At 34.9% G+C, this 18,251-nt stretch overlaps 1 protein-coding gene across 1 annotated transcript; it reads left to right on the top strand.

Moving 5' to 3' along the window:
• The first annotated feature begins 308 nt into the window (after positions 1 to 308).
• On the top strand, positions 309 to 2,235 carry LOC108457615 (uncharacterized). Its single transcript, XM_017756655.2, has 3 exons — positions 309 to 1,527; positions 1,630 to 1,709; positions 1,810 to 2,235. Exons 1-3 carry the CDS (start codon positions 634 to 636, stop codon positions 1,901 to 1,903), a joined length of 1,068 nt encoding a protein of 355 aa, XP_017612144.1. The 5' UTR covers positions 309 to 633; the 3' UTR covers positions 1,904 to 2,235.
• Positions 2,236 to 18,251: the final 16,016 nt, after the last annotated feature.

Raw genomic sequence — 18,251 nt, 5'->3', positions numbered from 1 at the left:
TATTGAAAATGTGAGGAGTTTCAGTATAAAAAACCATTATCAATTTCTCATGCCATTAATCTACTTTCTTGCTATGTACCAAAAGAAAATATAAGAATGATAACCGGTCTAATATTTAATTGTTGTAACATTTAAATTCAATTTTGCATGATTGTTTTAAATATGATTATATTATAATTTGTATCAGATTACATGTATTAAACTCAAATATTATTATTTGGATACCTATCTAAATTAAATAAATTATCAATTAGATACTTTAATAACAAGTAAAGGGCAACTGATTTATTTAAATTCAACTACTAATTATTAATTACATCTCCTCGTTCCTGCTAAACGTCCGTCTGAGACTTTTTTTTTTCCCTTTCTCCAAGTAATAGTGAGCCTTTCTGTTTGTACCAAGCTCTGTGCAACATCGACAACAAAACCCAAAGTTCCTCGTAGTGAAGTCTCTAGATCCTTCCAAAGATAATTAGTTTTATATATCCATCCCATATTTCTGGATTCTTCCACCTCCCGCCCGAACCCTCCAGAGCAGCCCCTCCCACCCAATTGCTTCTTTTAAGCTTTCTCTTCCATTATCCTCATATCTCTCTCAATCCCTAAGACACCCTCGTCTTGATTTTTCCATCAATGGCCAAGTACGGCGAAGGCGGCAAGCGATGGATCGTGGAGGAAAGACCTGACGGTGCTAATGTCCACAACTGGCACTGGGCTGAAACCGATTGCCTCCCTTGGTCTAAAACGTTCTTCACCAAATCGCTTTCCGATCTCACCATCCTTGATTGCCAAGGTATTCTCAGCATCAAGACCAAGAAGGTCGAAAAGGTCGATGGCGAAGCCTATGTTAATGTTCGCAAGGGTAAAATCATTCCCGGATATGAAATCAGTTTGAGTTTATCCTGGGAAGGCGAAGCCAAAGATGGGGAAGGGAAGACGCTGTTGAAAGCTGAAGGTAATCTCGAGATTCCGTACATTTCGGATGAGAATGCTGGCGAGGATCCGGAAGTTAAGGTGACGACTAAAGACGAAGGACCCATTGGTAAAGCCTTGAAGGAAGCGATGCTGGCCAATGGGAAGCCTTTGGTTTTGGAGAAAGTGAGTGATTTTGTAAAAGCTATGGCGAAAGGTGGTCCCGTTAAAGATGAATTGGAAGCCAAGAAATCGGCTCCGAAAAATACAACTACTACTACTAGTAATAGTAACTCAGCTGCGATGTCTAAGGAGAAAGTTGGGGTGGAGAAGGAAGCCAAAAAAGAAGTGAAGAAGGAAGGGAAGAAAGGGTTTAAGACGATTACAATGTCGGAGAAATTTAATTGTAGAGCTAAGGATATGTACGAGATTTTGATGGATGAGAATAGATGGAAAGGGTTTAGTCAGAGTAATGCTAGGATAAGTAAAGAAGTCGGTGGCCAATTTAGTATTTTCGATGGATCGGTTACTGGAATTAACTTGGAGTTGGAAGAAGGGAAATTGATTGCTCAGAGATGGAGATTTGGGAGTTGGTCCGACGGGATTGATTCTACAGTAAGTTTAATGGATTCCGCTTTTGCCTGTTCTCCAGGTTTTTGGGAATGCAGTGTGGTCGGATGATGGCTTATCTTTACTGGGTGGTTGTTATTGTTGCAGGTAAGACTTGTTTTCAATGAGCCTGAGCCTGGGGTTACTGTAATCAATCTCACGCATTCAGATGTTCCCGAGGAGGACAGGTTGGTTTTTGTTTGTTTTATTGCGTAGCATGGCTAATTTCTTACTTACTGAATTTAGTTATCGATTCTGTGTTTGTTTTTGCTTTGATTTGTGATGCAGATATGGGAATGCAACTGTGGTGGAGAACACTGAGAGAGGTTGGAGAGACCTTATTTTCAATAAGATACGGGCAGTATTTGGTTTTGGAATATGATTAATTTTATTCCGAAACGAGGAAGTCTTTGGGTTTGAATTATTGGAACTTCATGAAGACTTATTCTTTCAACTATTTTCTTGTGAAAGATTTATAAGACTTTGCAAGTCTGATCTTGGTCTGCTGGTTCATGGTTTTAAAGTTGAAACTTGGACTGTGTCTCTGTTGTCTTGTTTGCCAATATCCAAACTATCCCTTTAGACTTATAATAATGACAATGATGAAAATGTTGCCTTCCAGAAACTTAAAGTATGTCGGGGCGGATAGTGTCTCCTTGAGGATGTATATCCTTTGTGTACATATTAATGTTATGATGTTACTTAAGGGCGAAATTTGGTTTGGGTTGCTGGTTTATTTTTCTGCCGCTTTAACGTATTGATCTTGATGATACTGAAAAAAAGCTCAAATTGAATTGTTCTCTTTCTTCTGTTAGAAGCATACAGACTTTTTTGGCATTGGGTCTTAGAATGATCAATCACTCACAGGCAAGGTGAAGTTTGTGGGTTGCTTCACTAGAGTGTCCATGGTTTTACAATAAAATTAGGGATCTCATACAATTTTCTCTGCATAGTTTGTGATTATGTATTTTGAAGCTAAATGATAATCTAGTTAATGTAGGTTTTGGATTATCCATTGCTTTTGAAAGATTTTTAATGTTTTACATCATATCTGGTGCTTGGACCATGGTTAGCTTAGCTACCGATTCTATAGTTTGTTATTCTTTGAGAATATAAGTGGAAACATGATTTTGTTTCTGTTCCCAGAGTGGGCACGATAATCTAGCATCTTGACATACGGCTGTTTATGTGTTTAGTTGTTCAAAATGAAGCGCTAGTAGTGTTGGCCCTGGGAAGAGCAGGAATCATCTTTGGTCCACTTAATTCAGAGTGTGCATAGGCACAACGAAAATCATGAGGTTAGAAAAGGAAATAATCAAATTGTTGTTCCTCAATTGATAGCATATGGCTAACTGTTGTTGTTTAGTTATATGTATGCATCTCATTGCAAATGTCTTTGTGGTAAAAGAGTTAAAGAGAGCTTCATATACAGATATTCAGATGTGTTTTTAGTACTATAAGGCGCATGTCTCCAACTAGATACTTCGATTATTCGTAGTGGAGAACGTTCCTAGATGTAATTTGTGAAGATAGATAAATCATTTAGTACCACGGTTAGTAGCAGATATGCCATTACATGTGTTTAATGTGTACATAACAGCTCCAAATCCAATGTCTTTTAGGTAGCATGTAAGGATTCTTAGGTTGGACATGATTAAAGTTCATTTTGCTTTCAGAAACTTCAATTCATTCCCTAAGGCCTTTTAGCTTTATCTAGAACTGTTTGCTTTTGTATTCTCTTACGTATTTCTGCATGGCAGAGGGTCCAAGTTCTTTATGTACTGGCTTGATGAAATCTTTCACCTAGAAAAATTTTGCCACAGAAGTTCAGCGGGGAGCCCCAGCTTGGTCACAATATGAGATTTGAGTTCATCTGCCCTGTTAGAGCTATAGGTGTACTAACATATATCTTTATGGGTAATAATGATGGAAAATTTTTACTTTAGAAGTGAAGTTAAAATTTTGTCACATGTTCTATTTATTTATTTATTAACTTTTAAATACAATTTAAAAATTTATGGTAAAATCTCAATCTCTTAGAAAATTTTTAATGTCTGTACTAAATAATTTTCTTTGTTTCCCCATACGATTATTTGTTCTTTCCATTTGAACCTTCCAGGGTATTTCTTGTTGTAATGTGATGTGTTCTTGGGGTTCGCAATTATGCAAGTTAATGACTTGGTTGACTTAAATTAAAATTTAACCATCTCTTTTTAGGGTTGAGTTCATTGAGTTTGATCGGATTTTAAGTTTCCTTGATAATTTGTTTTGGTTTGGTTATATTAATTTTGGGTTTATTTTGATCAAATAAGCTGTTTCACAGTTTTTTATTAAATATTTTTAAAAATAAATGAAATTTTCAAGTAAATAAAAAAATATCGGTAAACAAGTTTAGGTTGTTTTTAAGATTTCTTTGTAACTATGGAACTTGCTTGCTTTGTTCCATGTTTATCAATATATATTTGAGGTGGCAAGTATATATTTATGTTATGGATTTTGCTCATCTTTCAATGTTTTAGGAATTGGATTGGTTGAACTGTCTAATAGTGGGTTTTTTGTTTAATCGAGCCTTAAAAAAATTTATAAATCGGTTTGATTGATTTAATTGTCTAGTAATTTTGAGTACAGAAACGATTTGGTGTAAATTGGTTTTATGGGACGGACTGCTAATTTTATGGTCAATTGGTTTGGTTCTGATATCGTCTTTTTTGTCTTTTCCCCCGTAAGTCTTCTTTGCAAATGTAATAGCACATGATACTTTTATATTGGGCTTTCACTTTCATGTTAGATTTTTATATTACTAATAAAACGAGCGAGAGTTATTTCTTGAGAATGATTTTTGTTTTTGAAAAAGTATTTAGATTTTTAATTTATTTTATTGATAAAATGGGCGAGAAAGGTACTTTTAAGACTGCCTTTTGCTTTGTCAAAGTGACATGGTACATGTAATGCTTTCAAAGTTTCAGTGAGCAGTTAGAATTATGGCAATTATTATATTATGATTATGGTACCTCAATACTCCTCTTAGATGTTGAGCTTATGATAAAAATTGAAAATTGAACGGTTATGATTTAATTTATTTTTAAAATGATTGTGGATAATCTTAAATTCCAAGTTCAATATTTTTGATATTCAGTTGTGTACTAAATTTTAAAGAAAATGAAATGTAATTTATACAAATTTTAACGGAAATATAGATCAAAGCCCACACTAAAGTTCGATTAAAATTAAAGCAGAACCTTTATTTTTAAAATTATAAATAGTTAATTAAACTTGTTACTTTGACAATAAACTAAAACAAATGGTGGTTTACTTTTTACCTAACATTATATAATTAAGTACCTCCAATTTATTAAGATCTAAAGGACATGCTGATTGGAATGCTAATGATATTGGAGTATTTTCTTGTCACTTGACCTAGCGACAATATATATAATTTTGCTTACAAAGAAGATAATTATTTAAATCACAAATGTTGAGTTTTAACATGGAAGCTATATCTAGAGAGTTCCATTTATTTCCTCCCAACAAGCAAAATGATAATATCGATGGCATATGTAATGTTGTTGATGGGACTTTTTATGGATAAGTGTCTTGTAATGAAAAGTTTTTTAGTACAATTTTGAGTAAACCTTTTACAAAGCTTTCAGAATAAGTATCAGCATTTCGGTTGATTTCAAAAAGCATCAGGTGAAGTTACACTGGTTGGAGAGGCGATTTGAGTATCCCTTAGAGAATCTAACATTCATTGATATTGATTGTTATGCATGCACGTATATTATTTGCTTGATTGGAGGTATGTTGATGTTAAAAAAGTTTTGCAATTCAGTTTTTACAATGTCCCTTATGTTTTAATCAAATTTCTCAACAACTAGCACATATAGTTGGGGCTTTTCCATTTTGGCTTGCCTATGTAGGGCATTGTGCAAGCGAAGTAGAGTGGAGAAAGGGAACGTGAATGGCTGTTATATGATTTTACAGTAGTGAGGTTAGTATCTATCGCGTGTGAATATGATATGCGAATTGTGCAAGTATACATGTCGAATCAAGTAATAAAGAGATGAGTGAGTATTGTTCTCATGAGGATCGGATTGTGGCACTAAAGTGGTCAAGTTATTATAATAAAATGCGATTAATGTTATGGTAAAACTATGGTAAGTATGCAGTGGCAATTAAAAGGAATAATGATGTATGCAATATGTGGAATTAATGAATACTTGGAAATGCTATGGCAAAACGAGAGTAGGAATGTAATGGTAATTATGAAAATTACGATATGAATAATATGTAACTGAACAAATTAACAACTAGGGATGCTATAGCGAAGATTCTACGGCAAGGGATAAGGGATATACGATGTTGATATGGAAGGTCGGGATTACTAAGAATCTACCTTTACTGTCAGAAATGCCTCGACAAAATCATACTTAACCTATTGCTCAGAAGAGTTCTAAAGTGGTCTGCTTCTTTCGAAGGTAGAAACCTCAAGTGACCTTACCTATGTCTATAGGCCTTTAATATGGTACCTTGCATTGTTTCCTTTTGTATGAATGCTGCTCTATGTCTAGAGTCTACTGTAAGTATCTGTTGAGTACTTGCTCATATCATTTAACCACGATCTAACTAATCTAACCTTTTCAGAAGTTAGATTAATTTAAAGGTATGTTGCATAGTCAAATGAAACATTAAAATAATTTTAGACTTATACTGCATCCATTAAAGACAGTTAAAGTTTCATCAAAGTAATCCCAACCCTATGAGATTTAGCTCATAGGTTGGCAAATAAAATTCAAATCAAACATAGTTTTCATCACTGTAATTCACGAAGGAATAGGTTAGAAATAATGGAAAAACGTCAGGAAGACACTGTTTGCTTGCCTAATCCACACTTCAATTACGCAGTGCCCTGAGGTAGCTAAAAGGGGTTGCTTGCGTCTTTCCTCTTCATGTCTCTATTCAGCTGCTACCTTCTAATTTGCCTAAGGATCTCTACTTGTAGTTTCGCGCCCTAGGGTTTCCTCATTTTCTTTTTTTTTTTTTTTAAATTTCATTTTTTTTCCTTTTCATGATAATTCTAATAGCCCTAAGATTTATCTTGTCTTTTTTTCTAGGCAAATTTATTTGTTACAAGTAGAGTTGGGCTAAAACTAATATACGTTGAATGTTGACTGGACACCTTCCCAGCATTGCCACGACATAAGAGCCAGCAATTTGACCACCCTTTTGCCCCAACAAAACTTCACTCATTTATTTCTTGTTTCTCATCTTGCACTTGCCAATACCACAAAACACAATCTTTCCACGAGCAAATTAAAACACCTAATATTTAAACGCAATCCAAGTTTTTATACAATGCTAAAAATACTAATGAAATGTCCTAAAATGCAACTAGATGTACTTAAGTATAGGCAATTAACTAGGTCCAAGGGCATAAAATACAACTCTTTTCAAGAGTTATTAGTATCGGCTTTCTTTTATTGCGCTACCTTTTTTAAACCTTAATTTTCCTTTAACCATAAATCCATTGTTTTTTAAATGTTTTATATCTATACTAAGATTTTGTAATTTATTAGTTGGTTCAAACACTATGAATATAAAACATGCAAGAAGGATAATTTGGTATCAATATAAGAAGCAATTGATGGGTTGTGTCCTTTGTAGCCAAATTCACTTAGTTTAATTAATATCACCTTATAATAAAATTTAATGTTTCTTTATATTTACAATTTATATGGATATTATACCAAGCTAAAGAAATTGCAACCTTACTATCATTGGAGGCACGTGCATACAACCATACTTTTACCATTTGCATGCCGCTTATTTACTTTTCTTACACAGAGTGGCATCAACTAGATTATGTATTATAACTGTTTAGGATGGTTCAAGGAATTCCGATAGATGTAAAGAATATGGATAACTATCATCCTATAGATTTAACTATCATCCTATAGATTTGTGTCCGAGGTGGGAGTGCCACTATGCCATTTGATTTGTACAACATGTGGCACATTGGACCCATTGTCTCCAACATCAGCCATAAGTTACATTTATTGATACGAGAATTTTACAAATTTTAAGATATATATATATATGGAATGGTTTAAGGCCAATGGTAAACCATACATGTATTTCTTGAGAGAGACTTTATTATCTCGAAATGATCGTCCATTTTTCAAAAATCAAAGGAGGGATATGTAAGCACAAGTCCAACATGTTGTTATAGGCCAAGTTAGAGGAGGAAGGGATCTACAACCATGTTGTGGCATAAGTGTATCCTTCGTCTCAAGGGTTAATGATGGGTAAAATGGTTATGTTTGAGACTGAGGTCGAGGCATAAGGCATGACAGAGGCATTCTTTGTAACACCCCAAACCCGGCCTAGACATTATGACCGGATCTGATGCGCCACATCGAAGCGTTCAAAACATTCCGTATTACTTAGGTGGAAAACTTCGTTGGTGTTGTAGAAGACACTTTTAAAAGTAGGTTAAAGTGAATGGAAGCATGCACCGGTAGGAAACCAGAAGAAGAGGAGGTGAGTCATCTGACCGCTTAAGTACCAAGCTCCTTCGGATCCAATCCTAGATATGCACACCGCCATTGCCACACTCCAACATCTCGTATAATTTTGAGAAAACCGTTTGATTATGACCATCTTAAGAAAATGATTAAGGTTGCAAAACGTTTGCTTAAAAATATTTATTTTCTTGGGAAAACATTTACTTTATGGAAACTTTGCTCGTCATCGTGATTCTTTTAAAAAACAAGTAGATTTTAGAAAACGAACCCTAGTGCTAACCGGTTTAATAATTCCCAAAATAAAATCAATTAAAAAGAGCGGCCTTATTACAACTTTAAGCATAATAAAATAATCCAAAATAAACGCTAAACTTATTTAAAGTCGGCAATCACTCTTCATGGCCACTCAATCCCCTTGACTCCAAGTCCACCAATTCTAGGGCTCACCGCAAGGATGGAAGAGGAAGGGGTGAGTTTGGGAAAACTCGGTGTATCTGAAACCCATCCAAAGCCCAAATCAGCTCGAGCCCATTGGGCCTAAGCCCTATTCAGATAATAAAGACACGAGAGGTCAAGCCCTTTTCGAATCTGAGAGCAAGGCCTTAGCCCTTTTAACATAACAAGTGTGGCCCATAGGCCCGATTCAAGAACATGAGTAATAAAAGAATAATGAATGCAAGCCCATCCGGGAGACTACTCAACCCACCAACCGCTACACCGCCTGCACCAACCCTACACACCATGTGGGAATATCTCAACCCACCCACCCACACACCATTGCAAAGAGCACTCAAATTTCAGTCGATTGAGGCAAAGCCTCCAAGACGTGGTTGAACCACTTTCGATACTTCCTCTATTAATACCCCAATCCCATGCAACAGATATTAATAAATGCATATCATGCAAAATACGTAGTAATCAATCATGCGATTCACCAATTTAAACCCTAGGGGTATATTGGTAATTTTGCTATTTAGGGTAATTTGGTAATTTTGCTCTTTAGGGGTAATTTCGTGATCTACGCCATCGCACAAGCTAATTCAGTAAATTTTATCAGTTTTATGCAATTTGATTCCACCATCTACCTAATGTGCTAATTTGCCCATCTCTTACCCATATTGGTCCGTAAGCCCATTGGGCCCGATTTTGGCCCATCGAGCCCTTTTTCCGAAATACGCTAAAACGTCACGCGAACGTGCTTACCACCTTGCGGTGCCAGATCTAACAATTACTCTATGACTTGAGAGCATTCGCATACCCACATGACCATGAAATGCCGGAATTTTGACATTTCAGCTTTTGCCGAATTGAACTAAAGAAGGGTGTTCGGTACACATCTGTTTCGCGATAACTGCTACTGAGATCTCTTTCGATAACCTACAATCGATTAGCATAGTTCTTATTTACAAACCATAATCACTAAACCCCCAAAACTTACTTATCCATGATCGAACCATATCCCTAAAAAGCCTTCGAAACCTTACCTTTTTGCCAAAATCGATAGCTAGCTCCGAATCTGATTGCTCCAATGAACCACGCCTTTAATTCAATGCTTAAGAAGACTCTAGTCACCGAAAGAAAACATCGTTACAATCCCTTAAGGCCATATGCCCAAATCGATGACCTCCCTAGATTTTAGGGATTTTGGCTTTTTCGAAGTTGTAAAATAAGACTAGATCTGAAGTGATGAGCACTTACCACTTGTTCCTCTTTGATTTCTACGCAGATCTGATGCAGATTTATCCTCTAAATGATGGTAGAGATCGAATCTAGAAGATCTAAAGTTTCGGCTATAAGTCCCTAAATCTATGGTATTTCGGCTTTTTAGGTGATGAAGAAGATGATGGTTTGAGGCTATAACCTTGGAGTAACGATGCCGACAGATATTAAGGGTTTAGAGAAGATGAATGTTGATCACAAGGAACAAAAATATGAAGGATTTGGCTTTGGAGAAATCGGCACAAGTAGTGAGTTTTCGGATTTCGCCTTTTAATGGCGATTGGTGATGAAGGTTTAATGGAAGATGGGATCGACAAAGAAGGTGAATAAGATGGTCGAAGGTTTCGCTAGAAGGAGAAGCATAAAGGAAGAGAAAACATGGAAGAAAAGAGAAGAAGAAAATTCGCACAATGAGAAATAGACTTGTGTTTTCGGCTTTTGTGAGAATTCGAAAAGATGAAAGAAAGCTTTGTGGCTAACCCTAATTCTCCAAGATAGAAAAGAAAAGAACCTAACCCTAATATTAAATTAGAGCAATCGGCCCATCTCCCTAAGGCCCTTGTCGAAATTTACTTGTGTGATCACATGCCTAGTACATGCCTAAAAATTAAAAGAAAAACAATATGCCTACCTTACAACTTGAACCTGGACCTCCAATTCCTTCCCAGCGCCACTTTTTAGGAACTTAGTGGCGCCACCTTGCCACTTTACCAAGGCCTTATTTGTGTCATAACTTACGCAGTTCTTCTTAAAAGCCCACTTAACCAAATCTCCTATTCACTTAAAAATCCCACCTTGATATTTTACCGTGTTTAGCTTAGTCTTGGGCCTTCTAAAGGTCCACTAACACATTTAAACATAATTCCAATATTTAGAACATGAAAATTTCAAGATTTACTAAAATCACAAAACCCAAAAAATCCGAAAATCAAGGCATTACAACTAATATTTTTTTCCTTTCCGATAATAATAATAATTTTATAAATATATCTAATAATAAAATTTCAAATATCAATAATATAGTAAATAATAATAATTTTCATAAAAATTTTCAAACATACATACAAGAATATTTTTCTAATAATAATAATTTTATCTCATAATACTAATTAAAATTTCATAAAATTTAAAATATCCGTAATAATAAATACAGTAAAAATTTTCTAGTGGTAATTTAATAAAATAAATTTTTTCGAAACGATAATATTTAAAACTTCCTAATTATTCAGGTTTTCTTCTATTCAATCCGGACTCAAAACCCAACTCTTCTAGGCCCCAAATTCAGGATGTTACAACTCTACCCTCCTTAAAAAATTTCGTCCTCGAAATTTCAAACTATCAACTAGTCAGTATTACTCAAGTCAAACCACTATGCTTTCATTGTGCACTCGATTAAAAATAATTCTTAGTACGACCCGAACATCTAATTACCAAATAAAGAAACGTTTATCGTGCACGCATACAACTCGTAACATATATTTAAATAAAACAAACTTGGCAATCCCGAGCTCGATGCTCCTTGGACCCACATCTACGACATGCTCCTGTCTTCCTATGGCATTCACCGAATGACGTCCGTTGTAGTCTTTGCAGATTGGATAGTTTGGTCGTGCCTTAACATGTTTCACAGAACGAGGCTTGGTTTTCTGAGAACTAGAATCCTTCCTTTTCTTACACTCCAAGCACCCTGCTTGAAGCGCTTCCCTAATTTCCTTAATTTTTGTATCCAATACTTCCTCGCCACTTTCCTTACTAACTCGGCCGGTGCCTCAAGACCAAGCTCGAGTTACCGCTACCCGAAGTTGGCGGACTTTTCTTATCCTCAGAATCCATATCAATACTCTACATTACCAGTACACATATCAATTAACTACAAAGATCTCAAAAATTTTACTATTTATTCACATGTCTTATGCAGAGATAGTATTTTCAAGTTTCTATTTTCACAGAATCATAGCCTAGCTACAGTCTCGGTATTCTAGAGTTTTTAGGGTTGCCCTAGTTATAATGTCATGATATGGTCTCAGTTCTATCTACAATAATATCTTAATACAGTGTAATATGAGGAACAGAAATACTTACAGACTTGGTGCCGGGGATTCAGTGTGCCACTTCCTGATCAGTCCATAAAAACCCATGTTCTTGTTTACTTGAAAAAAAGATTTGATTTGAAAACACTTTTATTTTAAAACTATTGATTTAACCCCGTTTAACAAATAGAAAAACTTGAACATTTTCGAAAAACTTACCATTTCCAAAAATACCCTTTTTAGGCCCAAGTTTTTGAAAAGATTTTCGGACCCGATCCACAGCCGAGTTGTTGCAACCTAGGCTCTGATACCACTAAATGTAACACCCCAAACCCGGCCTAGACGTTATGACCGGATCTGATGCGCCACATCGAAGCGTTCAAAACATTCCGTATTACTTAGGTGGAAAACTTCGTTGGTGTTGTAGAAGACACTTTTAAAAGTAGGTTAAAGTGAATGGAAGCTGTGCACCAGGTAGGAAACCAGGAAGAAGAGGAGGTGAGTCATCGGACTGCTTAAGTACCAAGCTCCCTTCGGATCCAATCCTAGACATGCACACCGCCATTGCCACACTCCAACATCTCGTATAATTTTGAGAAAATCGTTTGATTATGACCATCTTAAGAAAATGATTAAGGTTGCAAAACGTTTGCTTAAAAATATTTATTTTTCTTGGGAAAACATTTACTTTGCGGAAAATTTGCGCGTCATCGTGATTCTTTTTAAAAAAACAAGTAGATTTTAGAAAACGAACCCTAGTGCTAACCAGTTTAATAATTCCCCAAAATAAAATCAATTAAAAAGAGCGGCCTTATTACAACTTTAAGCATAATAAAAATAATCCAAAATAAACGCTAAACTTATTTAAAGTCGGCAATCACTCTTCATGGCCACTCTGAATCCCTTGACTCCAAGTCCACCAATTCTAGGGCTCACCGCAAGGATGGAAGAGGAAGGGGTGAGTTTGGGAAAACTCAGTGTATACAGAAACCCATCCAAAGCCCAAATCAGCTCGAGCCCATTGGGCCTAAGCCCTATTCAGATAACAAGACACAGAGGTCAAGCCCTTTCGAATCACTGAGAGCAAGGCCTTAGCCCTTTTAACATAACAGTGTGGCCCATAGGCCCGTTTAGTAACATGAGTAACAACAAGTAATAATGAATGCAAGCCCATCCGGGAGACTACTCAACCCACCAACCGCTACACCGCCTGCACCAACCCTACACACCATGTGGGAATATCTCAACCCACCCACCCACACACACCATTGTTGCAAAGAAGCTGCTCAAATTTCAGTCGGTTGAGGCAAAGCCTCCAAGACGTGGTTGAACCACTTTCAAGACTTCCTCCATTAATACCCCAATCCCATGCAATGATATTAATAAATGCATATCATGCAAAATACGTAGTAATCAATCATGCGTTCACCAATTTAAACCCTAGGGGTATATTGGTAATTTTGCTATTTAGGGGTAATTTGGTAATTTTGCTCTTTAGGGGTAATTTCGTGATCTCACGCCATCGCACAAGCTAATTCAGTAATTTTATCGCTTTTATGCAATTTGATTCCACCATCTACCTAATGTGCTAATTTGCCCATCTCTTACCCATATTGGTCCGTAAGCCCATTGGGCCCGCTTTTGGCCCATCGAGCCCCTTTTTCCGAAATACGCTAAAACGTCACGCTGAACGTGCTTACCACCTTGCGGTGCGGATCTAACAATTACTCTATGACTTGAGAGCATTCGATACCCACATGACCATGAAATGCTGGATTTCAACATTTCGGCTTTTTAATTGAACTAAAGAAGGGTGTTCGGTACACACTGTTTCGCGATAATCGCATCGAGATCTCTTTCGATAACCTACAATCGATTAGCATAGTTCTTATTTACAAACCATAATCACTAAACCCCAAAACTTACTTATCCATGATCGAACCATATCCCTAAAAAGCCTTGAAACCTTACCTTTTTGCCAAAATCGATAGCTAGCTCGAATCGATTGCTCCAATGAACCACGCCTTTAATTCAATGCTTAAGAAGACTCTAGTCATCGAAAGAAAACATCGATTACAATCCCTTAAGGCCATATGCCCAAATCGATGACCTCCCTAGATTTTAGGGATTTGGCTTTTCGAAGTTGTAAAATAAGACTAGATCTCAAGTGATGAGCACTTACCACTTGTTCCTCTTTGATTTCTACGCAGATCGATGCGATTTATCCTCTAAATGATGGTAGAGCTCGAATCTAGAAGATCTAAAGTTTCGCTATAAGTCCCTAAATCTATGGTATTTCGCTTTTAGGTGATGAAGAAGATGATGGTTTGAGGCTATAACCTTGGAGTAACGATGCCGACAGATATTAAGGGTTTAGAGAAGATGAATGTTGATCACAAGGAACAAAAATATGAAGGATTTGGCTTTGGAGAAATCGGCACAAGTAGTGAGTTTTCGAGATTTTGGCCTTTTAATGGCGATTGGTGATGAAGGTTTAATGGAAGATGGGATCGACAAAGAAGGTGAATAAGATGGTCGAAGGTTTGGCTAGAAGGAGAAGCATAAAGGAAGAGAAAACATGGAAGAAAAGAGAAGAAGAAAATTCGCACAATGAGAAATAGACTTGTGTTTTCGGCTTTTGTGAGAATTCGAAAAGATGAAAGAAAGCTTTTGTGGCTAACCCTAATTCTCCAAGATAGAAAAGAAAAGAACCTAACCCTAATATTAAATTAGAGCAATCGCCCATCTCCCTAAGGCCCTTGTCGAAATTTACTTGTGTGATCACATGCCTAGTACATGCCTAAAAATTAAAAGAAAAACAATATGCCTACCTTACAACTTGAACCTGGACCTCCAATTCCTTCCCAGCGCCACTTTTTAGGAACTTAGTGGCGCCACCTTGCCACTTTACCAAGGCCTTATTTGTGTCATAACTTACGCAGTTCTTCTTAAAAGCCCACTTAACCAAATCTCCTATTCACTTAAAATCCCACCTTGATATTTTACCGTGTTTAGCTTAGTCTTGGGCCTTCTAAAGGTCTACTAACACATTTAAACATAATTCCAATATTTAGAACATGAAAATTTCAAGATTTACTAAAAATCACAAAACCCAAAAAAATCCCGAAAATCAAGGCATTACAACTAATATTTTTTTCCTTTTCGATAATAATAATAATTTTATAAATATATCTAATAATAAAATTTCAAATATCAATAATACAGTAAATAATAAAAATTTTCATAAAATTTTCAAACATACATACTGATAATATTTTTCTAATAATAATAATTTTATCTCATAATACTAATTAAAATTTCATAAAAATTTAAAATATCCGTAATAATAAATATAGTAAAAATTTTCTAGTGGTAATTTAATAAAATAAATTTTTTTTCGAAACGATAATATTTAAAACTTCCTAATTATTCAGGTTTTCTTCTATTCGAATCCCAGACTCAAAACCCAACTCTTCTAGGCCCCAAATTCAGGATGTTACATTCTTATTGAAAATGCCCTAGTAATTGTACATGTTGGTCTTGACCACAAACTTAAATTTATAGATGTAGAGGTTTATCTTGGACTTGCCTAGATAATAGATGAAAATACAATGCATCAAGTAGAATGAAGATGATAAATTTTTTGTTATATTACTGAAATAGGCCTTACCCACCCCATGATCAGTATAAATATTAGATGCTATAGTAACACTTTTAAGCTTAAACCAAAAATTTTCCTTTGTAAAAAAACTTGTTTCACAACATATTAATGTTTTTTAAATCAAATTGGTGAGGTTTAGGAAGATTTACATATGATTAGAAATAATTTTGGGTCATTAGGTACATATAGGGACATCCAAATTATAAAACAAGTGTTCGAAGTTCTTTTACTTAAATCAAGGTCTTTTGGGTTGAGAAAGATAGGAGTTTTACAATAGCATAAAAATTAAAACAATTAAATAAAATTATAGAAATAAGATAAATAATTTTGAAGGCTTTAAAATCATTTAGAAACTTTTTGTAGGTGGCCAGAGGTGTCTAAGGTTAAGTATGAGCTCCAGGGAGCTCAAAACAACCAAAATAGTGCAAGGGAACGTGTTCAAGGGCTAGGTATCATACTTTTTATCACCCATTTTTTAAAAGAAACATACAAGTTCATTGTTTTTGCTGTCCAATTAAATCTTATGGCTCATAATTTAACTTATGTTAAACACATACCCCTCAAATTCAATTTGTGTTACAAGTTAAAAGAACATAATACCATGACATATTTAAATTTTAGCTCAAGTACCTAACACTTTTATTTTCATCAAATTATTTATATTCACAAGAAAATTTCATTATTAATATTTTAAAATTTTTTCACCCTTAGTAAATACTAGAAAAATGAGATTCAGATACATGGGTACCATTTAGAACACACAAAGAGCATGATACATGCACGAATGCACTGAAATTTATTAAATTTCATTCATCGAAGCTGCTAATTTTCAAGTTTGGAAAATTAGTCAACTTGCGAACACTTTTTGGATGGGATCCAAAAATTTATAGGTTGAGATGTCTTCATAGAGTTCGAAGATCTATCCCTTATCCTCAAAACGCACTTTGAATCTGATGCGAGTCTCAATGTCCAATTTCAAGCTTATAGATGTAAAGGGCCTACGCCACCTCAAGGACCAATAATAAGATCAAAGGCCAAACAAATCAAACCAAGATTCAATCAAAGACAACATGTAAGGATGAATCTTTTCGAGGAAAGGGGGAATGATACATGCACGGAATGTGTGAAATTTATTAAAGTCAATCCAACCAAACTACCAATTTTTAAGTTGAAAAAATTAGTCAACTTGGGACAATTTTTTGGATGAGATCCAAACATTTATGGGCTTAGATGTCTGAATAGTGGTTCAAGAGATATCTCTTAGCTTTGAAACACATTTTGAATTACTTGATTTTGAGTTTAGGAGCTCAAGTTACGACAGTTTTAGTGAAGACTGGGCGAACAAAATTTTTGGATGAGGATAATACAGAAATTATGAGTTTTAGGCTTTTATTCAAGTTTAAATCATTTTGGGTTCAAGTTTTAGGTTTAATTTTTATTATACATGAGCCCAATATTGTATTTATTAAGTTTTATTATTTATTTATTCTGAATTTTGGATAATTTTAAGTATTTTAAGTTATTTAAGTGTTTTATGTCAATAAGAAAATTTAGTTTAAAACTACTTCTTGTTTAGGTTAATAAAAGTTTTAGTATACTTAAGAGTTTTATTTGGATTTATTTATCTAGCCTATATAAAGGTCTCTTCATTGTAAAAAATTATTTAAAAACCAATTCATTCTTTATTCACTTTAACTCAATAAGATTCTTTTTGAGTTTTCTATTTAAGAATTTCTCTTGAGTTCTCTTTTAGAAAAGTTTTAACAATCTTCTCAAATTGTAGGGATCATCTTCAAGGTTTTTCTCTCTAAGTTTTATTTCTTTGAGGGGAAATTAGAGCCGTTTGAAGAGAGTTGTGGATTCATCGAGTTTCCAAGGCTTATTAGAACTTCTAAACGCCATCTTCATCTTTTCCATCTATCTACTTTATTCTATTTTGTTCCTATTTAAGTATTCAAAATATTTATTTATTTATTTATTCTATCTTAATTATCTATTTTAATTTCTTCCTTTAATTTTTAAATTTTTAGATTTGACTTGGATTTATTTGTGTTTCATGTTGTGTCAAAATCTAAGTTTCTCTTTGGTCGTCTAGAGCGCAAAGTCAAATATGTGACTTGCACAAAACATACGATCCTGTTCCGCCCGAATTCATATCATTTAGTATATTGCTTCTTTTAATTTGTTTAAATCTAACTTGGAATTTGTTTACGTTTCAGGTTGTGTCAAAATCCAAATTTCTTTCTGATCATCCAGAGCCCTAGGCCAAATCCACAACTTGGACAAACTTACGATCCTCTTCCATACTCGTCCCTATCATAATCACTCGATTTTGAGTTTGGGATCTCAATTTATGTTTGTTTTAGTAAATACTATGCGAGAAGAATTTTTGGATAGGATTATTACAAAAATTATGAGTTTTGGCCTTTTAATTTAAGTTCAAATCATATTGGATTCACTAAAATGGTCATAACTTGAGCTCCTAAACTCAAAATTGAGTGATTCAAAGTGCATTTCAAAGCTAAGAGATAGATCTTTGAATTCTATGAAGAAATCTCAACCCAGAGATACTTATATCCCATTTAAAAATTTATCGCAAGTCAGCTGATTTTCCAAACTTGATAATTGATAGTTTGGTGAATAAATTTCATTACATCCCTGTATGTATTAGAGCAACTAAGTGATTCACCCTAAGGCGACACAATACATCCCTCCTGAAAACACCAAAGAACATTAAATTTCTATGCTCAAAGGCAACATATCACTTCCATCCAAACACATCAGAGATCACCAAAGTGC

The sequence above is a fragment of the Gossypium arboreum genome, chromosome 4 (assembly GCF_025698485.1).
Source record: "Gossypium arboreum isolate Shixiya-1 chromosome 4, ASM2569848v2, whole genome shotgun sequence".
In the NCBI taxonomy this organism is placed as follows: Eukaryota; Viridiplantae; Streptophyta; class Magnoliopsida; order Malvales; family Malvaceae; genus Gossypium; species Gossypium arboreum.
Note: the sequence above shows the minus strand (reverse complement) of the source record. Positions and strands in the feature narration are given on the sequence as shown.